At 41.2% G+C, this 25,350-nt stretch overlaps 1 protein-coding gene across 5 annotated transcripts in view; it reads right to left on the bottom strand.

Annotated features, from left to right (window-relative positions):
* The window catches only part of ITPR2 (inositol 1,4,5-trisphosphate receptor type 2), a 271,778-nt gene that overhangs the window by 159,045 nt on the left and 87,383 nt on the right, over positions 1-25,350 (bottom strand). For all 5 annotated transcript variants that reach the window (XM_082310914.1, XM_082310915.1, XM_082310916.1 and 2 more), the window contains 8 exons: positions 24,275-24,394; positions 23,987-24,172; positions 23,107-23,358; positions 21,889-22,033; positions 20,790-20,940; positions 5,012-5,205; positions 2,236-2,368; positions 1,242-1,299 (listed from right to left, as the gene is read on the bottom strand). In XM_082310914.1, the coding sequence (XP_082167040.1) occupies positions 1,242-1,299; positions 2,236-2,368; positions 5,012-5,205; positions 20,790-20,940; positions 21,889-22,033; positions 23,107-23,358; positions 23,987-24,172; positions 24,275-24,394 (1,239 nt within the window). The remainder of the gene's footprint in view (positions 1-1,241; positions 1,300-2,235; positions 2,369-5,011; positions 5,206-20,789; positions 20,941-21,888; positions 22,034-23,106; positions 23,359-23,986; positions 24,173-24,274; positions 24,395-25,350) is intronic.

Genomic DNA, 25,350 nt, shown 5'->3' with positions numbered 1-25,350 from the left:
AAAAACATTCATTTATGGCTTGGATAAGTTGTGCCAAGCTCATCCCCAGTCCAAATTAATTGAAGTAAACAGCATTTCATCAGAGATTAATTTGGCCCTTTCCTTTTCGCTCCTTCCCTTTTCAGCTGCTATTAAAATTTCATTTAAGAAAAAATAAACTCAAAAATAGTAAGAATTGCCAAAAGCATCATATTTCTGCAATCATATTTATAATCTGGAACAGCAGAAAGCAGATTTACACTTAACATATCAAAGCAGAAATAACGTTTCCAAGAAACCATTCAAGTCGCTGTTCATTTTAAAGATGCAGATGCCAAGGGCTGTGTGTTGTTTTACATTATGTGAGTTCAGGGAGAGGACTGGAGGCATTGCTCTCACTGGTAAAGATTGAGAACGCATAAGGGACTGAGAGAGGAAAGATCAGAACGCCCATACTGCGGATCCTTCTCCCTAGCTCCAAGAAAAAATTTAAAGTCTATGGCCTTGTCTAAATGGAATTCATTTTTACTGGTATAATCATAATTATACCCATAAAATTAAACCAATATAGTGATAATGGTAATAACTCTCCAGTGGAGATATTTTCTGTACTTTTTTTTTTTTTTTTTGTTCACAGCATAGCTGAAACCACTGCCAAAGCTCTGCAAGCGTAACTTGTGATCTGCAGGCCTCTGGTGGTCCAGAAGATCATGGCAAGTGGTCCACAGTGGATCTGAGGAATCATATGAAAGAGATTATTATTGTTGACATAACTTTCTTAATAAGTTCAAAGACAAGGTGCAATGACAACTGGTCATGTAATCTATGGGAAATACTGAGGGTCAACAGTAACCTACTGATCCAAGAAATCTGGGGCTACAGCCATAAGGTACACCAAGAAAAGGTCTTTCTTTAAAAGCACCCATGTGAGGCATTATAAGAGAAATAAATAATTAGTGTGTTTTAGCCCAATACACCTGTACACCATTCCCCAGGTGCCTTTGGGAACAAGGCAAAAAATTTCTACCAACTCTTAAAACTAAGAGGGGGGTCATTTCCAATCCCACAACCATCCATACCTACTGGGCTGTTTGCTTATTTGAAATCCAGGGCTTTTCTGGCACTTTTCTGTCTATGTAATAGGTAGTCTTCAAAGGAAGAGAAAGAGACATGAAAACACACACAGAATAAACAGAGATTGTCCATGAGAAATAACAGTGTGAAGAGATGAATACAGAGAGATAAAACTTCAGATAACATACCTGCCAGCAAACATGGTTTCAGCCTGAGCTGCAATTTCATCTATGTCAGGAACAATTGCTGGAAAGCAATCAAAACAAAAATAAACTTTAAAAAGCCAGTGATAATTGTTTAATCTGCACAGCAAAAAAGAACTGTTTCTCTTTGAAGTAGATGTTATCAAGTAAAGGTCTAACTACGCATTCCTGAACTAGGTAAAATTCGCTATCTGCAAGAGTGGTAGGGAAGAAACAGGACAAGGGGCAGAGTAAAACTGTGTATTACTATTACTGAGGGAGAGCCAAATTCTAGGGATGAACCAGATCCCTATGGTGCTAGGAGCTGTACAAACCACCACCAGTGACCCGCAGATGACAGAGAATATGAAACTTAACGTTTTGTTTTTTTTTTAGATGAGCCAACCCCCACAAAGCAACTAAATGAGAAACATGACCTTTAGAGTATTTATCATAAGCCAAATCATTTATGACACCATAATTTTGTTTTAGAATAGCTTTAATATACCTTACTACTTAAGACTTTAGTACTCCTTAGCCACCCCCTCTGTTATACAGCACCTCCAACTAAAGCAATTCTCCCCTACTTGAAGGTGGTCACATAGACAGCTGTCAGCCTTTGGAGCATTTCTGTGTGCACGGGAACGCTCCCTGGAAAGCCACTCCATTCCCATACCATATTCACCTCACTTAAATGTGTCCTCATCCAACCCCAAACATTTTTTCGTTATCTATGCTGCACTACATTTGTCATCGTGCAGTGTTTTGGGAAGAGTACAAATAAGAGAATAAATTCTCATCATGGGAAAAAGGAATCACATTTTTGTTAGAGGAGGACAGGACAGCAAAAATCTTATTTTTATGGGATTCCTTAAGATCTTCATTTTTCCACAAGCTTTTCAACTTTAAGCGGCATGCATCTCCCTGGTATAGTTGAGTTCGTTGCTTGCACTAGTCTACGCAGAATTATTTTACATTGCAATATAATAGTGACATGTACCTGAGGCAATCCCTGGTGAGTCAGGCGGGGATGTTGTAGAGCTATCAACGTTTTCATTGTTTTCCCCAAACTCCCTCTTATAGATAGACAGCATGTAGGATATTCTATAGTCCAGTCTAACACTGAGAATAAACTACAAGAAAAAAGTTTAAAATAAGACTTTTCTTCTGCCTTTGGTAACATGGGTTAGGATTTTTCTGTGGTGAAACGTATAGGGATACATGATTATTTTAAGTACATATGTCCACTACAAAAAAAGAATCCATTACATTCATCAGTTTTCTGTGATTTCTTTCTTCCCTCCGACCATCCTGAGACATACTGAACTCTAACGACTGCTGAATACTAAGCAGCAGACTGGATTTGTCCAGGGGCTCCAGGACGCTGCCTTGTCCTCACTGCCTGCAAGCCAGATCAGTACACTCAAACCCATGCTGAATCCGATTATTTCATATTTCAGCTGGACTTCTAATGCCCCATGAAGATAAGAAGTGGAGTGGGATTGAGAGTAAAGACGACAGGTTCAAGGCTCAGCTTCTCAGATGTCTGACAGCCAAGGGCAGCGATGCTGCAGTAACTGCAGGCTCCCATGAAGTGAAGCACAAGCTTGGCATTGTCTTTTTTTTTTTACATTGCTAGTGATCAGCTAAGGATGTGAGGAGCAAACAGCATGTCCTCCATGAGCTCCTAGTAGTGTTGCCAGCATGCGGCAAAAAAAATTTGGCTTTGGAAGCTACCACTGTAATGGTAGCAGAGATCGCCCTCGCTCAGTGCTCTGCTTTCTTCTAATTGTTGGTGCCTTTTGCTCCTCAGCTGTGAAATTGGAAACTCATACAGGAAAAATCCTAATTCAAACCTGGAAGTGCTGCTTTTCTATTGGAAGAGTGAGGAAAATAACTTGGCTGGAGACATCAGTACCAGTTTGAGGACTGACACATATACATCTGACACTTCACCAACCAACTGCCCATCAGCCGAGTTTCAGCATTTCCCACACTTATGCTCCTTGCCCACAGTAAATATAAGTATACAATGACAGAGGTTTAAGATCACTTCACATATTTCAGAGTCAGGGGGCGTGAAAGCACATATGTTAAGCTACCAAGACTCAGGCAACAGGTGATGACTTAGCAAATGGTGGCAACCTGTTTCTTTGATCCCTAACTAAAGTCATACAAGCTTCCCAGACCCAGACAACTGTAATAGGATTTGACTAGGGTAACTAGGACTATGCCATCTAAAAGCAAATAAAATGTCAATTTAATAAACAGTATCTTTTCTTTAAAATCTTCTGACAAAAAAGAAAAAGGCAAGTTTATGTTGGTTCCATGATCAAGTTACCCTATAATTGTACAAGTGAGATTTTTAAAAATAAACATTTCCCAAGTCCACGCATAGTCAACTATGTCTATCAGGCCATCTGTTTAATTCTGGCTGATGGCAGAATGGAAAGTGTTAAGTAAAAAAATGCCTTTACTTAAAGGAATAAGAGGATATATTGAGAATTAAATTATTATAAACTGAAATATTTCTTAGAATAGAAGAGCTTTAATCACCACTGTACTAGCTTTGCATGATAATACAATAAATCTAAAATATTCTTACTTGCCTTTTAGGGTAATAGCACAGCAATGAAAGGTAACGTGATTTAAATTAATCCTTCTTCATTGCATATTAAACAAAACTGAATTATTTTGCATTTCTTGTGAACTAAGGTCATATATATGCACATTTACTGTGACTCACCCAACACGTGACAACGTGCTAATCTGCACGTTGCACAAATCTAAAGGTGAATGCACAGGACGAGGTTGGTGTCCTGGAATCATCCTCCTAGGCATCAGCCAGTAGACCAAGACAGTATGGAGAGAAACTCAGTCAAAAAACAAATGAAAATGAGAAGCAATACACATGAATGGTATTATTTAGGTAATAACCTCATAACACTCACTCTTTCACCATAAGCCTTCAACTAAAGGAGCTCTGGAACCAAAGCATGCAGTATTGTGGATACTCTTAACAACTGATAGTCTTTCAGATGACAAGTAATTAAGGTAATCTACATCATTTATAAGCAGTCAGAACAAATGGAATCCTACCAACAGATCCGCAGAATTTATAGAAAACACTGGAACATTCCTTCAGGGCATAAGTACTGCAGAAACTGGGATTTGATATACAGAACAAATGTGTGCCACTTCACTTACTAATAGCACAAAGTGAAAATTATATCTCAGGAGGCCTGCTAGTGTCATATAGCTTGTCAGTTCAGCTGGGAGAAAAATCACAGCAGCCCACAGACTATTCTTAATCTAACAGTGGAAATCTGAAATGGACTTCAAAAGTGCATGGCCTTGCATGACTTCAGTAGGTCTAGGTCCAATTCTGCCCTTCACCAAACTACTGTAAAGGAAAAGTCAAATACTAAAGTTAAGTAATCTACCCTAGGGTAAAATGAGTGTTAACGAGACTGGAAACAGACACGGTGTCTTCAGAAAACATTAGTGAGGCAGATTAAAGGACAAGTTCTGCCTTTTCACAGTTACAGTGACAGTTTCTACAGCATCTACTTCCTTCAGAAATGAAGCAGGTGTAAGAGTGAGGATCACAACTGTACTGTTGTTCACACAGAGGAGTCGTCTTCTTCGTATCACAGTCTTATTTTTACAATGATCAGCCCAGTGAATAGTAAGGATGCAGGTAACAGAAATTACCACTATGTGAATAAGCAAATAATTGTGAAACGGCTATGTAATATTCCACCAATCATTATTACCTGCAAAATCTCAATGATTTTCAATTTGGTGTCCATTACGATCACATCTTCACTGTCTGAGGTACTGGCTTGCTTGCTTGGGTGAATGCTTGGCTGTACATCAGGGGCACTGATGGGAAATATAGATCCTCTGCTCAGTACCATTTGGGTCATCATCTCTCCTACACCATGGATGGTCCTCATAACGTTGTTTCCTATGCATTAAACACAAACACATATATATTTGCCATCAGTAAAGCTTGCTTGGAAAGCTATATATCACACATACACCCATGTCATCAAAGCCCTTTACAGTCTTAACAGGTATATTGAAAAATAAGTTCTCAATTCCTGAACAAAACTCAGGAGAAGGAATTCATTCACGTTACCCAATGGTTTGGGGACAATTTTCTACACTGATTTTCCAAGAGATCATTTCTTACAGGGCAACAGACGAAAAAGATGCCAAAAGCTTTCCACAGCTCTGTTAATATGTTCAAGAAATCATAAAAAGTAGAGCAGAAGGAATCTCAGTAGTTCACCTAATCCATTCCTTTGTCTGAAGGTATATTATCACAGAATCATAGAATATCCTGAGCTGGAAGGGACCCACAAGGATCATCGAGTCCAACTCCTGTCCCTGCATAGGACAACCCCAAAAATCACACTATATGTCTGAGGGCGTTGTCCAAATGCCTCTTGAATGTTGTCACGCTTGGCGCCATGACCATCTCCTGGGGGAGCCTGTTCCAGTGCTCCACCACCCTCTGGGTGAAGAACCTTTTCCTAATGTCCAACCTAAACCGCCCCTGGCATATCTTCCTGGCGCTCCCTTGGGTCCTATCATTGGTCGTCAGGGAGAAGAGATCAGCACCTGCCCCCCCTCCTTCCCTTGCGAGGAAGCTGTAGACCGCGATGAGGTCTCCCCTCAGTCTCCTGTTCTCCAGGCTGAACAGACCATCTACATCTAAAACCATTTCTGAAAGAGGTTTGTTTAACCTGTTTTTCAGAATATTTAAATACTGCATATCCCATATTATACAGCATCCCTAGGCAAGCAATTCCAGTACTTGACTATGTTTATTGTTAGAAAACTTTGGTATTTCATTTATATCTTCTGCTGCTGCACTTTATGACCTTGCTTTGTAGACACATGGGAGGAGTTCGCGTACTCCCACTGATGTCTTCGTCATGATGGCTGGACATAATATATGCGCTTGACAGTAAGGCTGCTTTTGGCACTGCAGAAGCTGGAAGGAGACTATCCAAGTATCTTATATGTCACACTAGGAGAGAGTAAAGATTTGAGACTGTGCAAGTCTGATCAATCTCTGTATGTGGTCCAAATGGCAGGCCACAAACCAAAGCCAACTGACACAACTAGCCAGCCATCCCCCTTCAAAAAAGTCCCAGGAGAATGTCAGGCCCTGAAGGCTGTCCTGAAGGTCAAACTAGTATCTGCAATCACGGTGCCCTTCATAAGTTACACCTGGGGGAAAAAAAAAACTATTTTATACTCATGTGGCAAAAAACTTTAGTCCGGTCTAGTTGCAATGGTACCTCTCACTGATGCCTGTTCAGCAAAATCTACGAAGAAATACCATTTGTTCCCATAGATTATACTGGTCGGGCTTTATAGCGAATTTTGATATGAAAAGCATCTCAGTGAATCAATGACTATCTTCTTCCAAGGGTGGGGAGAAGAAAGAACGAGAGTTTTGTGCTACCTGCCTACATGAATTAGTTTCCTCTCTTGCAAACCACAGATCTGAATGAATGGTGGATAGGAAGGGAATGATCACATCTCTTTGCAGAAAGAGTGCCAAGACCTAGGCTACACCAAAGGCAAACAGGAGAATGGAGGAAATGTAGCTTTGCTGAGGTAAGCCTGAACAGTTCTTGTATGTCTTTTAGTACACTTTAATCACCACGCAACTGACAAGTTTTACTCACACTGAAGAGACCCTCCTCCCAGATAATCTGCTGTAAAAAGCCAAAGATATATTTTATTTTGTTAGCAGTATCTTCCTCTTACGCCCTTCTTTCTTCAATCCATAGAGCTCAAGTACTGCATGCAGGGAAAGCGGATGCCTTCAGCCCTGACTTTAAAAGGAAAACACACAAAGAATTTGCTTTTTCAAAGTGAATGAGGCAGATTAGTGTCACATTTGAGGTCCCATTCAGCATCCGGTCTGGTGTGCAATCACTCTGAATTGGTCTTTTGAAAATAATACTTCAAGTCCCTACAAAGGAGGGAAAAAATGTATTTCGGACTTTGCGTGATATTGGGAAAAAAAGCTAGAAGTCAAACTAAGGGCTAGATCCTCACATTAAGCAGGCACAGAAAGTTCTCCTAACTGCTTACACCAGCATAAAGCAATAAAATCATTCCATTCTTGCTGCAAAATTAAAATGGTGCATTTTCCTTTCAAATCAAGTAAAACAGCTGGGGAATAACATAGTATGGATCCCTCTCTCTCCCCCCTCCTTTCCACCCCCTTTCTTCCAGTGTGCTAAACACTTATTTGCATTGACCATCATTCAGTACACCCATGTAAAGCTAGATTACTAAGTGGAGAACCTTCAAACTTTAAAGCAGCTTCAGTTAAACTGACTTTTTGCATCTTCTTCATCTTCAAACCGTGAAATAAATGACCTCATTCATATCATCCTGTCCTTAATGCTGACTGATAAGCACACAGCGAGACCTATAGGTTGTGCAGCTGCTTCGTGGCCTGTAATACCCCTGCTCTGCATCTCAGTTGAGAAGTCATTGTCCTCTCCCTCACAACATGTTTTCAAAATCTCTTTCACTCAGTCGTACAGAGGTAAATATAAATAGAGGCACTGCTATTTGGAAAGCCCAGGAATTCTTTATAAAACAACTTGAGTCAATGGGGCTACCAGCTGCTAATTAAACCACTGAAGTCTAAGACAAGTCCAGAAGATATTTTTCTCGAAAACTAGATACAACTGCAGTTTGTCCCAAATGAGGCAGAAAAATTCCACTTTATCTAGAAAAGTTCCTGCCTACCCTTCAAGACTGAAGTCCACCCGGTGTGAAGTTAACAAAAAAGGTAGCATCTTTTGGACATGGAGTCAGACAGCGTCTTGGGTGGACCTCATGTTTTTGGAGAAAGCAAGCTGGGATTTTGCCTAGAGCATACATCCTGCTTATTTCCCAGCTATCACTGGGGTGCTGCACAGGCACCGCAGGGGATGGGATTCAGCTCCCTCTGTGACCAAGGAATTACTCACTCTCTCTGCATTTCAGGACCACCTCCATAAATGAGGAGACTGCTTTCTCCATCTCTAAAAAGGACAGTGAGAGGCCTGATATAACAAAGACTGGGAGGCACTCAGCTAATGTGATGATGGAGCCTACAAAAGCATCTAGGAAATAATAAGAAATCAGATGACTGCTGTCCTTTCCCCTTACCCACAGAACACCAGTGGTAAAAGATGGTACAAACCAGTGAGTGGTAGCTATGAACCTGCTTCCCAACAGCACTGGTAACAAGGATAAACCCCTCTGTCCACAACATTAATTTACTATTGACCTTCATGCGACTGAACTAAACAGCCAGAGGCAGGAAAGCAAAGGAGGATTAAGGTGGTACTTATTATCACTGCCATTTCAAATTGTATTTCATTAATGCATTGGAAAGGATTTTAGTGAGAGAAAAATCTACTTAATCCAGTTTAGTATTTACAGTTTAAATGGGTAGTGTCTCAGTACTGCATTATTTCTGTCAATAACAGCAGTGAGACAAGGTGTCATGAGTAAACCCATCTTGGAAAACTTTTTAACTAACTGACTGATGCTGACTATTATTTTCAATTAACTCAGAGCAGGCTTAGGGAGAACGTTCCCAGGTGAAAATAATACAGCAACTGGAGCAATTCAGCATTCTTTTCAGGAAAGATTTTAACAACTGTGTTTTGTAGGGTGCTGATGAAATGTAACCATCTCTTAGGAGCAGACGGCCATCAACCAGCACATTCATGTATGGCAATGAAGCAGCTGACTGTGTCTCAACACTGGGAGGAACTGCTCTGTTCTTCGAAAGAAGCCATGAGGATCACTCACGTACATAAAGAGTGGGCAGAAGCTTCTCTTCCAAAAGATCCCCCAGTAAACAGCACTCGTGGTGCTCAGTATTATCTGTCCAGCCTTGGAAGTCCAGACCATGTTAAGCATGGATTTAAATCTGTCACTCACAAACATCAGGGGCCAGCAGCAGTCTTGCTAGCGAGTTCTTTCTTCTTCTTATGCCTTTGTGTTCTCTTGGCTTTAATACAGTTATCTCAGCAGGAAAGGGTATGAGTCTCTGAGGTAAGGCATGCAGAAAGGTTATTGCGGCTTAAAAAGTGACTGACTGCATGTCAGCTAAGCCTGCAACAATGCAAGACAAAATACACTGGCTCAATAAAAGAGATTTAAGTTCTTAGTACATATGCACACAATGACTAAAATAACGGAGCTCTGATCTTAGTTACAGCTCCAAAGTGCTTCCTGAATATCAATGCCCAAGGAAAAATTAACTTACTGCCTCAGCTAGTTAACTGAGCTAAATCAGGAGAGATAGCAAGTAGATGTGAACCCTCATTACTTTTGTGTGCACTTTGCTAGAGATAAGTGAAGAGAAGCCTGAGCTGTGCCTTCATATGGTACTGCCACTCTTAACCTGCTGACCTCCATCACTTGTTGTCTTCTTTGAGGTCAAGGTATTAACATTTATATTTGGCTGAGAAGCGCGGCAAGGAGAGAACAGTCATTGCAATGTTGTAAGGTGCTAGTGTGTGTGACCAACCGCTTCTCTCACCAGCAAACCACTGCAAAAGTGCTCAGAGCTGTGACTGATGAGCAGAGGAAAAGAACGCAACGCAATCTCCATTAATCTTCCTCCATTCTTCCAATTTTCCCTTTCTCTCCCCAGTTCTTCCTCTCTCCCTCTGCCAAGATGAGTCAGATACCAAGAACCTTCTGTAAGCAGTGGACCCATTAGAAATGCCTCCTGTTGAATGTATGGTCTCACAAGGTTAGTCAATGGAAGAGTGAAATCACTGTACACATAAGTGGTAATTTAAAGGAGCTGCAGATTGACAGGCACTGAAAGAGGAGGAAAGAAGAGAATGCTTGTCATGTTTTCAAAAGACAACTGTGCATCTCCTTTTCATTACTTTTTATTACAGTGATCACAACTTCCTAATGAATATCAGTTTCTGTCACAAAACTGTAGCACATAATCTCATACAATTTGGCACGATTGACAACACAGCGGCCCCTCTGAGAAGAAAGAGTTTTCAGAGAAGTCAATTACGGGAAAAAAATAACAACCACCCAAGTAATCGAAACAGTGGATAATTTGACACTTCATTTTCTACATAAACATATTTTCTTGATAAGTCATTTACTGGTTGCAAAAATTCTAAAAGCAGAATATAAGAGTAAACAACAATCTGCTATGTAATACAGCATGGATGGTAAGTGACAAAATACCATATTCAGAAAGACAAACAACTGTCAAAGGCAGCTGGCGATTCATGCCTTTTCTTCAAACCGTTCCTAGGCAATTGCTATGCCGCGTCCTCAGTTTGCTCTCCAGTACCCACAGCATTTTAGGTATTTCACAAACAGTGCAGAGAACTGTGCGGTAGCTGAGTGTGAATACAGAATGGACGGCCTCAAAGGCTGGCAGATAGCCTTACAGAAAGTAGCCCTCTACTCCAAAGATATCCCCAAGGCACCAGGGAACTGACCTGCAGCCTTGTTTATTTAAAAATTAACTATACGCACCTGATCTGGTCCCCAGTTGCCACAGAGGGACAGAGTCTGCTCTTACTAACATTATCGTTCAGTCTTCCTCAACACAGATATAGGAAAGATGGATTCCTAGGGCTCAATTTTCAACACTGCTCAGCCATTTTTAGCTCAAACAGTTCTCCACAGTGCTCATCTCCCTACTCAGAAACATAAAAAGTGCCTATATTTTCAAAAGGACTTTAACACCCAACAGCTCTCATTAGGGACTGGAGAAGCTAGATGATCAATGTTTCTAGAAACTAAGTACCTATATAGGAGCTGACATATGATGGGTTCTTCAAGAAATCTGGTACTTAATGACCCAAAAAGACAAATGTACATGCATCCACTGCTCCAACAACTTTCATTAACCCGTCCGTAAAAGCCCAATACATTGTTCGATCTTGCTTATATAATGTAGCAGGGCACAAGCCAGACAGCACCTGCTGCCAACATACCCTGCCATGCCAACTTCTTTCACCACAGCCCTTCAAGGCCTCCTTCCCCATCCACAACCCAATGAAGTCCCAACACCTACTCAGTCCTCCTCAGCCACTCTCATTTTTCCCATGAAATTAACTTTTACCAACTGCAGCTCTGGTGAGGCAAAACTGAATTTTGCCAGTGCGCAGTGGAAGCTTTAGCCTGGTTTCCAAGCTCACTGCTACATGAGGAGACATCAGGCACGTTGCTGAAAGTCCAAAACTTTTAACCATCAGCAAAGTCAGTTTTCAGCAAAGCTGACCTTGTCTCAACCCATGCCTCGGTGTAGTTGTGTTCAACTAGGTTTTAAGACAGTACTTAGAACAGCAAGTCACTTTCCCAATGACTGCTGAAACAGGAGCCTTGACTCCCAATGGCCTTGACTTTGTGGATTTCAGTGAGACCTATACTATTGCTCCACCATAAGCTTCTTAAACTTTCAGTGCCATCTTAAAGCATGCAACACTGCCAATCCTTGGGGATTCTCTGGCAGGGAACCGTATGCGCAGCAATATCTAGTTACCAAGGGCTAAATTAAAAACCCAATGGCAGCTTTAGCTCTACATTTCTTTGCCTTTGTTGATTTGGCTTCATTGCTTCATGCAATTTAATTTTTCTGCGTGAAAAGTTATAGCCGTTTTTAAGACATATAATAACAACACCTCAGTACCTAAAGGAACACATTTTATTTCGAATCCTTTAGAGCTATATATTATTTGCCAGAAGCATTAAACCTTACAGTTCTGTTTGTGAAGAGGTATTAATTTTTACAGGTTTTCTACAGAATTTGCTCATAAACACTGCAAAACCTACCATAAACAGGCCAAGAATCGCACTTTATTTCTTCATTAACCATTTTTCTTTGCTCAATAACTAGCTGACCTCAGGTAAGCCTCACAGAAAACTTAAGGCATGACATTAAGGGCAGAAGGTGAGGCCACTTCTACATTTTATACAGCCCTCAGAACTAATGAGGCAAAACAAACAAAAACCCCACAATCTGCAATGCAAGTACATTTGCTGCCCGCCCCCTGAGTGAATCTGGCCACCCCAGCCTCCACTTACCTACAGTACATCCACAAGCCCTCCCTTTTTGCATACAAATTCACTGCTGCCCAGCCATGGTGAAACTCCACCAAACTTCGCATTCTCCTGACGTTCTGCAGGTTCTGTTGATGTTGCCTATCCCCAAAACCACAAAGCAGTGTGAAAATATACAGCTTTCACGCCATGGACATTAGACGAAGGAAAAAATACATATATCAGCATGCTGGCCTTGAAAGTAAAAAGCATCATGGGAATCAAGCCGCCTAGCCGAGTTACATCTATGAAACGGGTATCGATTCCTAGAAGAGCAATGGTCTCTGGAATCACATTAATGCACAGGCCTCATGATGAGGGAGGGAATAAGGAGGAAAGAGAAATGGTCCGTGCCAGAGAATTAAACTCCCAGACTGACCTCCACTTTGGTGTGACAATATTCGTCACTGAACAGCAGCTGCTTCACTAACACAACTGACTTTCCTAAGGGTTAAATCTTTTTTCTCTTGTAACCCTTTTGTTGTAAACTGCTGGCATAAATTATTGCTCCAGTCTGCCAGGCAGCCACTGCCTCATTAGCTCTGCTAATCAAAGTATGCCTCAAGAAGATATTTCAAATTGTTAACTAGACAAAGGAGCAGCTAACAGACATGGATGCAAGGCTGAGAAACAATACAGTCTTTTCTAATAGTCCTGGAAGAAATCTGGTCCTTCTTGGTCACAGAGGACCCACAGGCACAGTAGAAATGGCAGGTCCAGCCTTGTTCTAGTAGCGGTCTCGCTACTGGTGCTTCTAAGCAGCATGCATCTCCACTTGCAGCCAAGAGGGCCGGAAGAAAACCCTACCTATCTTCTTGTTCAGTTGAAGCTAAGGGACTAAGCAGACTACTAGGATCTATCAAAGGGGCCAATGAATGGACGCGAGTCCCCTGACACACTGATATACAAGCACTCCTTTGCAGGAAGATGGTAGCCCACCAGTGCTGAAGTCTTCAGGAGAGAGTGGGGGCTTCCCCATTCTGACCCCTGCCAGGGTCGAATCCTTTGGGGTACATCACAACAAAGCAGCAAAGCTTGCAGCATGACACGGGGGTCAGACTCTTCATGATACATTTTGAAGAAATGTTCCACAATCTCAGGACACCTATAGACAGATCTTTAGTCCATTTGGTCTACAGGAGGGATATGCTACCAAGCTAAAGACCCAGACATAATGTGAATGAGCTGGGATATTTGGCTACCAGTTTGAACAGGTAAAAGGTGGCATCTGTTGAGCCAGTCATGAGCAACACATTTCATGTGAGCACCACAGAGGCAGGAGGAGCTGGAGCTTACAGGTAGTTTTTAAAACCTGTTTTTCAAAAAGACTGAGCATAGCCTTCCTCTGTGGAAGCAAAGGGAGCCGAAAGACTGATGTCAGTGGACATCAGTCAGGGAAATTGTAGTCATTTACGTAGAGCTCCTGAGGAAAAGACATACCCTCTGTAGATAGCCTAGATTGGTCCCACCAATTTTCAAATTGGTACTGAGCACTGTGGAGTTGCATCCCAAGACATATGTAGGTTAAATTCAAGGATGTATTTCCTTGCATGTCATTATTCTCATTCCCAAACAACATTAACTAAATAGCACTGAGCTGCATTGCAAACATGTAGCTTGCCTGCTAATACTACCATGTCATTTCATCTTTCAGACCTGACATATGCTGCAGCTGCATGGTTTGACTAAAATCAGCTATTTGAAAGATCAATCGCACCTAGAGAAAGATGTGCATTTTAATTCACAGAGAATAAATAACCAGTATTGGACAAAGCAGATTGGCTCCTGACTCTGGAATGATACAGCAGGGTGCACTTATTAGGAAAGCAATGACTTTACCTTTTAATTAAAACTGCAAGAGATTATCATGTTCTTGAAAGGTGCCAGAATGACAGCACTACTAAATGAAGTCCTCACTCTCTCCTTAAGAAAAAAATGCCTCTTTAGGATACAGGTAGTATATTTTGTAAACCCCATATTTTTTAGAATCTAAAAGGGAAAAAAAGAAACAGAAAAAAGCCTCAAATAACCTCAAACAATGATTCAAAGTTAAGACACTGAAAAAAGGAGTTGGCTGCAACATTTTCAAGTCAATTAATTTCTAGGATGCAATCTAGGTAAGAAGCATTTCTAAAAATGTCTATCTTTTTTTTTTTTTCCCCCCAAGATCCTACCTCACAAATGTTTCTAGCCAACTTCCCCCAATCTGTCCTCATCAAATAAGGTCACACCTGAAAACTACATGCACACTAATTTAATTCTGGTTAAGGTAATTGACAGTGGCATTAAAATCAAGCTTTTTAAAGGAAGTGAGGCATAACATTAACAATAACATAAGACTCTTTTCAGAATCTTTGCAGAACCAATATAGAGAAACTTGCACAAGACATCAAGGACTACCTCAGCCATCAATGTGAGTCAAAATTTAAGCGAAGGATGGAAAAGGACATCTTGAGGTAAAAGGTTAATTAAGTCTCCATGCAACTTCCACTAAGCCTAAAAGTACATCCCATTTTGCAGATTTGCTTCAACAGTTCAACACTTGACGTATATACTTCCTTACTTAGCAAGTGGTTTTACTGAAATAAGTGGGTCTATTTAAGAAATCAATATTAAACAGGGAAGAAGACTCCAGACTGCTGGTTGTAAATTTGGTTGTTTCAATTCTGAGGTGCACAATTCCAGGCAGGCTTCCCACAGCCAAGACCCACCTCATTCTTCCCCCCACCGTTAATATATTTCTACCCATTCCTAAAATCCTGACTACAGATTTCATGATGTGGATCAGTTGTCAAACCAGTGAAGAGCCAACCTCACCGGTTCCCTACAACTCCACATTATAGGAATCAGATGCTGGAAGCTTTTGTTGCTACTGACCTGGAACAAATCAATGTCAATAATGGAAAGGCAGTATACCCTATTTGTCCCCAAATGTATTCAGCACTGAGTTTCCCATAGAAATCAATACTTTTTAACAAAAATAAAATGCAAGACCTGTCATGTAAAATAAATAGATCCTACGCAAAATTCTTAACTTCTATAGAGCTGCCACCTTGGATCTACCACAGCTGCAGAATAGCAATTACATGACACTTCCATTTGGTCAAACCTCTTCTCAAGTCATTTGTCCTAGAACCTGAAAATCAACTGCATTTCTGAATAGGCATAATTATTGACAAAATATTGCTGTTAAATATCCATTTAATATTAATCTATGTGTCATGGCTTAACCCCAGCCAGCAACTAAGCACCACACAGCCGCTCACTCCCTCCCCCCACTCCAGCGGGATGCAGGAGAGAATTGGAAGGGTGAAAGTCAGAAAACTCGTGGGTTGAGATAAGAACAGTTTAATAATTGAAGTAAAATGAAATAGAATAGTAGTAATAGTAGTAGTAGTAGTAGTAGTAGTAGTAGTAGTAGTAATAATAATAATAATAATAATAATATTAAAAGCAAGTGATACACTATATATTGCTCACGACCCGCCAACCAATGCCCAGCACGTCCCCGAGCAGCGATCGCTGCCCCCCAGCCAACTCTCCCCAGTTTATATACTGATCATGATGTCATATGATATGGAATAGCCCTTTGGCCAGTCTGGATCAGCTGTCCTGGCTGTGCCCCATCCCAGCTTCTTGTGCACCTGGCAGAGCATGGGAAGCTGAAAAGTCCTTGACTTAGTGTAAGCACTACTTAGCAACAACTAAAACATCAGTGTGTTATCAACATTATTCTCATACTAAATCCAAAACACAGCACTATACCAGCTACTAGGAAGAAAATTAACTCTATCCCAGCTGAAACCAGGACACTACATAAATTTACAATAAGATAGTGATGAAATTAAAATATACAGAGCCCAAGCTGGTATTCAGCAGCACTTTCCTACATTAGAGTTATAGGATCAGGCCCCTAGTGCTTGATAAAATTTAAACACATTTGTTTATACCATTAAACCATGAGTCCCAGGCATCGTGGCTGGCTTTCAGTATTTGTCAAAACTAGGTTTTAGAACTACACTTCAAAGCTCTAAGCTCAAAGTATGAAATATATGTTCTTACTGAATTAAAGCTAATGCCTAGACATTTGTGATCACTGACTGGATGGATTTAAAAAATCTAAAAAAAAAAGAAACCCCAAAACCCACAACTTTTATGATCTCCAAAACTAATAATTTGGTTCCAAACATTCACAGTATATACACAAAATGACAACAGATACAATCTTACTTTTTTTTTTTTTTTTAAAAAGAACATCAATGTAATGAGTTTTGTAACTCAGGGAAGCTAACGTTCCCTAAGAAAGAAGCTGTGTAAATGTGCACATCCCTAAAGCAATGATGTGTTGGAGGGACACCTACCTGCAATACTCTGTGTTCAAAGGTATGATACGAACGTTGCAAGTATTGGATCTGCCAGAGAGGATGCTGTGGAGTGAGACCCTTGCCTCATGATATGGGAGAGCAGAATCTCACCTCTTCTAAAGACAGGAAGAAGTCACCCTCTCCCCTAACTGACTGGAGGGAGGGCTCCCACCATCCTGAATGAGGGCAGGGAACAATCCATCTGTCTGCATTTTATGGAAGTTATGAATAAGAAAACGCTTCCTGAAAAAAAATCAATGGACCATCCTGATTTTAGAAAATGCCAACACATTTTCAAAAACCACTGAGTTTTACTTTCTATTGTAATCCTTTTTACTTAATAGCCTAAGAGATCAGTATTGTAAGTTAAAAGGGACAATAAAAAGCCAAGACAGATAACTGATAAAACAACTAACAGATGTTCTCAACAACGCAGTTTTATAACAAAGAGAGAGGGTATCTGTGTAAAAGGGGAAGGGGAACCTTTGATGTACAATCTTATAAGTACTATAAAATCGAAAAACAATGTATACCTACAGCTTTGCCTGGTGAACAATCCTTACTGTCAGAGCGAGGGGAGATCTAGAAGAAATTCCTGAGACTAGTTTCTCTGTTGGCCTGTTCATTCCTCAGGATCCCTACTGGATCCTGGACAAGGTGGATTCAGACTCCAAAGGACCTAGGTAACATCAGTACCTTTGGGGTCCAACTTGTTTGGGTAGAAGTGACTGCACAAGATGCAAAGCACTGTAAAATCAGACCCCAGTCTTTCCCCTTCCCCCAGAAGATAAAAAAGTACAAGAACATCATTAAGACACATGATCATCTCATAAACAGGCCTGTTCCAGCAACCCTAATACAGCAAGGTCTCCCTGTCCAACACAGACTCAAGCCCAGTGTTAAGTCAGGACTCACTTATCCTTAGCATCACCTACAGTCCAATGCATGCAGAGGCACAGAAGTTCCAGCCCACCACCACCACTCAGACAGAAAACATAAGCACTTTCTGTACCTTACTGTGGGCGCAAGCACAAGTTCATGAAGTCTGAAAAGATGACACAGAAGCAGCCAACTGCACTACAGCACAAGCCAGCAAATCCCCTGAGTTCAGCTCTTTCTAGCTCAGTGTGGACACATCGCACCTCAGCTACAGCTAAGTGATACCTAGCAAGGCAGAGAGCACACAGGCAGATCAACTGTTCTGTGTTTTCTCACTACCTTGTAGCAAAGACACAATCAGGATTTGGGTGCAAGACAACCACAGGGCTTGTTTTAAAGGACTGCTACCCAACAAAAGTTTTTTAAAAAAAAAAAAACAGGACGGAAAGGAAAAAAAAGAGTGGAGCCAAATACTCAGCTGGCACAAACTCTCACAGCCCCAGGAACTAGAGCAACTTATGCCAGCCAAACTCCTGGCCCTATGGTCTGATTCATTCCTCACCAGCAGACTTCCAGATGAAATAAAGATAGGCAAAAGTTGTAAACAGTTGACATTTCAGCCACAGCAGTTATCTCCAGAATGTCAGCTACTACAGTACCCGGTGGTTTCTTCTTGGGCTCCCTCTCTAACATTAATATGCAATTAAAGTTAATGCTGATTGGGTTTTATGTGGTTTTTCTTAATGGAAAGTACTCCCCTGTTTTGCTTGAGTAATGTGTTTTTCAGACATGAAATATGTTCTTTGGGCATGAAGTTCTATTAGCTGGGTGCTCAAACAGGAGTTATGAAACTGCCTAAACTGGTTCTAAATTATGCATCCTTGTGACATATGCATCTTCATAGCCTAATGCAGCCCATGGGTAGGTAAGTAGGCACCTCCAAAAGAAGAAGGAGGAATGGTAAGATGCTTGGGCATAGCAGTTAAAACATTCAGGATCATTTATTCTCAACTGCAAAGTGAATGCACAGTTTATGTGTTTTATGACCCGTCAATCAGAAAAGAGGGAGGCTGAAGACAAGATGACCATCCAAAGATGGGCATCCTTTTCTTTTGTCAAAGACTGCAGAAGGCCTCTCAGGCAAGTCTTACAGCTGTTTCAACATAAGAACATCTGTCTCTCCACAGCAAAATTTCAATGCCTATCTTTAAGTCTAGACAGCACAGCCAATATCTCTATCTTTGGTATCCCTTAAGATGGCAGACATGACTGACGACAGCCTGAGCTAGCAAAAAAACCTCTCTAAAGCAATGGGCTTTCTAGCCATATAGTTAGCAGGAAAAGGGGAAAAAAAAACCAAACCAACCCACAGATCATTTCCAAAAGAACATCAGTGGATTGTCACATCCTGACCTGAACTGGTCCAGTGTTTAGAAGATGACCATCCATGGAGACAACTACAGCCAAGAAAGAAGTTTAAAGAATCTGTATAAAGGTGGAAGCTAATCAAAGACACACAAAAAATCCCACCTTTGTTCCGTGCCTTTTTTGCTGAAAGAATGTGAGACAAAAACAAATGTGTGACAAAAGTTTCCAACAAGGTTCCAGTTAATGGTTGAGTGTTACTAACAAGGCTATTGAGCTTCCATTTGCACAATGGTGACATTTTCTGCATTCCTTCACACTCATTTATTTCAGAGTAAATTCATTGATTTGCATGGAATTGCTCTGGAAATTAGTATAACTGAGAGCAGGTCTGTTTGCACTTAATGGGTGGTTCTTTCCTCTCCTATATAGCCTAAAAGGAAACCCTTCAACAGAAATAAAAGGAAATCAAGAACTAAACACAATTTTATTGGTAATGAAGGTGAGTAAAAACATTGAATGATATGTATAACCATGATTAAAGACTTGAGCAGAGAGAGAACTTAACTGAAGAACCACATTCTGCATGCTCCATCTTGCCAATATGTCAAGATTGTATCTGGAGTCAAACTGTGTCCAGAGCCATTTAAGAAGAGAGTCTGCAATGCAGTATTTCAGGGACAAAAAAGGAAAACGTAATTCCAAGTGTCTGAACGTACAGTCTTCCCATAGTGCTGTAGAGGGACTGCAGCCAGCTACAGCATGCCTTAGTGTGCACAGCAATGCAGGAAAGACCTTTAGGGGCTTTCAGGAAAGTGTACTGGCAGTGATGGAGGAAAGATAGAGAACCAAGCATGAGACTTCTTGGCTCAGAGATGACAGAGCAGACAACGACAGTCTACACTTCTCCAGAGTGCGTGAACCTCCAAGAAGAAAAAGTTATGAAGGATGGCACACTCATGCAGGGCATCTGTAGGAGCGACTCAGCAAAACAATGATTAGGAAAACTCAAGGCTGGGAAAAGGCCTCCCAGAGAAAATACAAAATAATTGTTGTTTCAAACAAGACAGCTCATTCTTTTCAGTGCTGTGGGCCAGCTGGCAGCACAATGACACACTAGCCACATAGTAAAACAGAATTTGCCATCAGCCAGTCTCCTGGACCCTCAGCCCACATGACTGTCACACTTCCCTTCCAGACACGGAGGAAAACTAAGCTGCTAAGTTTCAGCGCTTTCCTAGCATGCTCATTCTTCAACCCAGTTTTAAGCCATGGTAGAAAAGGCAGTGGGACATGCAGCATTTTCCTGGGGTTGTCAGACAGGCACTCTGGTCTGGGTTAAAAAAAGAATACTCTAAACTGACAGACAGATGCAGAGGATGGCCTCATCTGGACTTCCATCTGGTGCTTCTGCAGTTCTGGGACCAGTAACATTTTATTCTCCCTTCAAGTGAAGTGCTAAGAAGGCTAATAAGCACTTGTGCCACATACAAGGCATCACAATTGCTGTGCCCTGGCAAATGCTATCTGCACTTGCTTGGCATGTTCAGCGCAAGGGACACTGAGGACTAGATCCAGATCTGAAAGTTCAGTTCAGAACAAGCAAAGGAGCAGCAGCACCAACACAGTAACCACAAGTCATCAAGTCTGCAGCTGTGTTCAAAAAGGTTCCTTTTTTGCTGACCATCTTAACGTATCCTGCAATACATTCCTGTAGGTGGGTTTAAAGAACCTTGAAAGATCAATGAGACATTCCATAAATTATTTCCACCCTAAATAATGAATTACACACTGGAATAACAGTCTTTGCTGCTTCTCTCACCTCCATCCTGAAACTTGCTCAACCTTTCGAAGTATGATGATATAGGAACTTGAACGATATCTAGAATTGCCAGCAGCGTCCGGGTCAGTCTGAGAAGCTCACTAAAACTATAAAAGCCGAAGTATATGAGGTTTCGAGCCAGATGTACCACCTATGAGAAAAAGAAATTAAAAATGAAGGAAGTATCAGCATGTGGTATTCGGCTGTGCAATACAGTTGCATTTCACACAGCAACTTTCACAGAGATCCAGATCTAGAGTGCATTCAAATTACACAAGCCTTTCCCCTGATTTAACTGGGCCTTGGACTAAGGCCAGTGACATCAACGGTTTTTCAGAGTTAGACAAAACAACTGGTCAGTCAAACTACAAGAGAGAGCAAAACCAACATGAGATTTAGGAGGGCTTGAAAGGATACAATTGCAACTGGGAAAATAGATAAGATTGAGAAGCAAGACCCCAGGAAATTGTTTAAAGAGGCAGCAGCTGTAGAGAAGATGGAAGTCAAAAGAAGAGTAAGATGACTGTGGTAAGTGTGAATAGATGTGATTTCAGATGACCAGAGACAGGAGTGACAAAGCTTGTGAGGTAGGCTGGAGGAAGAACTATAAAAGCTGTAAGCATTTCCCCTTTATTCAATGTTATTTGAACCTAGAGGATCTAGGCCTATCTAAAGTTTCTGTCAGGAATTTCAAACAACATTTAAAACACAAGATTAGGTTATTTAGAGTATTTCCTTCAGTATCATATCCTACACAGAGAATAGTACTTATACTGAAGAATCCCTGCATGCTAATTGACTAATGTGGAAAGGGCATATGACCATTCACGCACACACATATCCTTCCTCCTGCCACTGAAACGCAACCATCTCAGGAAAAGGAAGGAAAAATACAGCTGTTTGTTTGACAGCAGACATTAATACTATTTTCTGCAGTAACAGTCATCACCAAGAACACTGGAATTAGGAACTGGTGCTTCTTTAGGACATTTTACGTGGACACTTATTCTGCAACTACCTTTACTTTGAAAGAGCCAATGTCAACTTAGCTGGAATGAGGAGGAATACTGTAAGTAGGATGCAGATAGCTGAGAGGTACCTCAAATGTAAGTTTATTTTTCTCTTTGTCTCCAAATGGAAAGGGCTGATTTACAACTTCTTTCAAGTACTCTTCTACAAATTCCATAGTTAGCGCAAACTTCCTCTTCATTTCATTCCTCGAAGAGTCTGTGAAAGAATCATACCTACAATGCAAGGCACAGAAGGAAGAAAAATTAAATATCTCTAATATCAGGATCAGCTGTCATTAAAGAATAAACAAACCAATCACAATGCTATAGAATTACCGTCAGTTCTCTGTAAGGAGAAGGGGTAGAGGTCAGCTAATTCTGCATAGATACACAAAGATGGCAGACAAGGGATGCACAAACCTTCCCTCCAACAGTACCAGGAGGGGTTGCAGTGAATGGGAATAATGGAGACAGGAAAATACTACAGTTCTGGCAGACAGCACTCAAATCTTGCTGTGGCAATTCAGTAAGTCACTAAGTCTGAGCTGTCCTCTCTGCCCATCAGCCAGAGTTTACTATTTCCGCAAGGAAGACAGCAGATCAGGAAAGCAGCTCGGGACAGTCAGCTTCCTCCTTTGCACCACCAACTAGGACTGAATTGTCATATAGGTTAAAACAGTCCATCTCACTAAAAGAAGCAATACCATCTGCTGCGCTGCTGTACTACTTCCCCTTTGTCTCTTCAGCCAGATACTCCCTGTCTGGGTCTAGCCCGGTGGCGCTGCTCCATCAAATCAATTAAGCCAGAAAGGGTTTCCACTGAAGTCAATGGGCCCATCTCCCATACTTAAATTTAACACATGGTTAAGTACTTCACTGGATGGAGGCCAAAGCCTCTGTGAACTATTGCAGGGCAATAGCTGTACCTAACTGTAAATTCTGGCTTTCCAACTGTGGCTTTCAGTTGAGCTTGAAGTATAAAACTGACTTAGACTTCCAACCTAGCAAATGTGTAGTGTTAGAAACAATTAGATTACTTCAACTTCAGTTGGTCTGAGGAAAGGCCATGCCATTTTTCCCCAGCTGGTTCCCTGTAAGAACACAGTGAAAGATGAAACTGAAGGATTTCCATGTAAAGCTACCCATGGAAGTTTCCAAGAGTAACAATAATTAATAGTTCTATGTTCTGGACAAAATACCTTTTCACATACATGTTGTGTTGACATTAGACATCTAGAACCATTTTGTTCTGAGACTAACCCCTACAAAATGCTTTTGTACTTTAGTTTGCAACACTTCCAACTCACTCATGAATTGTGATCTTAGTAGGAATTTCAGTCCACAATCTGGCATATCTGACAGGTACCACAGATTCCTGAGGATCTCTGTCCACATGCATGTGTAGCATCAGTCGGCAAAAAGAAGCCCGGAGGTCGTAAGGGAGGCTTTCATCAGACATACATCGTAGGATCAAGTCTACTGATAGCTGCGCAGAAATCTGGTTGATAGCTAGATATTGGCGGTCCAGGCACATTCTGGCAAAGAGGTTCAGTTGGTACCTTAAAAAAATCACAACATATTTGATTTCTTTGAATACCGTGAAACAATATACCTCAGAATCTCCACTTTACAAGCCTGATGTCAACCTTTCTGATGTAAATGCTAAAAAAAGACAAGTGCTAACCAAGGGACCGACTTGCCATTAAAAATACTAACATCAAGCTCCAGCCTCTGTGAAGACTGGGCTCCCTTTGAAACTCAAAGGGAGCATTGTTAAATGGAAGGCTGAAGCATTTGGACTATTTATTTTCAATCTGTTTAAGACACTTTTCCGTGATCCCATCTCCCCTCTAATCCTCAGTACGCACAGGACACTCCTTCCTCAGAGCATGCCTTGCTTCCAGGGCAGCACAACCTAAATATATAGCCCAATAAATAAAAGGTAAGAGGCAAAATGATAGAGAGACATGAAGAGCTGTCATGAGCAAAGGAAACTCAAGATTTGTCTGGAATAGACAGCAGAGACTGTGATGCTTCCTACAGGAAAAAAACTTGAAACAAACTTTTAATCCCAGTTTCTGGCATGACTTGGTTTCCTTTTTTGATATTGGCAAATGAACTGGCTAAGAACAGCACCAGGGTCTTCAGAAAGTGTACATTTTCTTCCATTTGAATAAGTAGTTTTACCTGTAGTAAGTAAGAACTTCTAAATCTGCTTTTGTGCCCTCCTTTGCCTCCTGAGCCAGATGCCTGATGGCTTTGCCATGAGGCTCCTTATTACTGTCAATCCAGTAAAGCCACACTTCCTCTTCATCAATGTCATCCGAGATGACTGGGCATTCCAAGGGATTGTCCATTTGTGTCGAAACCAGCCTGCAAACACAAATCATTCACAATGGAGCCACTAACAGACTGCTACGAATGTACAACAGAGCAGAGAGAACAAAAAGGTATGTTCTAATTATAGATGCTCACTTGGTCTGTATGAGAATGTCAGCATTCCCTGGGCTCAGCATAAACTTGCAGATGAGTTCCTGAGTTACTGGTATTGCTGTGGTGTTAGATACACACAGGTCCGATAGATAATCCAAGAATCTGCCATCAAAAAAACACAGATGCAACAGAACATGAGACTTAAAATACTACGCAGAAACATTGCAGTAGAAATCTCTAGCATCCATCACTAATGTGCTCAAGGAAGAATATATCGTGAGATTTATCAACATATGATCTTTGCTCATTCATACTATTGCAACTCACAACAGATAAAGATGAGTAATAGCTTTAAGAGCCACCCTGAATGGTGCTGAACAACCAGTCAGGGAGGGAAAAGAAAAATATCCCAAGTGTGACATTTCTCAGCAAATCAAAGGCCAAAGAGTTGTGCCAGAACTTAAGAGCAGCCTGAGGCTGTCCTTAAGCTTGGCTGGCAGAAGAGCTCCATTGAAGGCCCTCGTCCTTGTCAGGAACCAAAAGGAAGAGTAGACATTGTCACCCACCTTCCCCATCAGGTAACACGTGTCTCCCTAACCCAAGTAGCAAGGAGATGTTACTTGTGCTCACAAGATAGCCGTGTGCCCTCTGAGGAACTCCACTGCACTGGAGGAGTCCACACTTCCACCATTTAAAGATGCCTTTTAAAATCTCTGAAGTCACACAGCCAACAGTTAGTGAAGAGTGAAGATCTGGCAGGACCTGAAGACAGGACCTCTGTATTCAAAGAAGGTCATTCCATGTAAAGCAGAAATAACAAAGCTTTGCATGGAAATCAGTTTCCTATGAATTTGTCTCTTGAATTTAGGTCTTCTGATGTTTAACAAGGTTCAGGCTGAGGCTTTCCTCGCAGTTGGGACATTCATTAGGTATCTGCTTCTTGTCCCTCTCTCATGGATTCCTCTGTGTGTACTAACAGTAGTCCATACTGCAGCCTTTCCCTCACTGGAATATAAAAAAGTCCTCTTCCCTCCATGTAGCTGCTTCTTTTCATGACATTCGTAGGAACTGCGTATCTCTGAGCCCACCACTCCTCTAGCAAATGTAGCTAAAACTGG

The sequence above is a fragment of the Platalea leucorodia genome, assembly GCF_965183815.1.
Source record: "Platalea leucorodia genome assembly, chromosome: 4".
In the NCBI taxonomy this organism is placed as follows: Eukaryota; Metazoa; Chordata; class Aves; order Pelecaniformes; family Threskiornithidae; genus Platalea; species Platalea leucorodia.
Note: the sequence above shows the minus strand (reverse complement) of the source record. Positions and strands in the feature narration are given on the sequence as shown.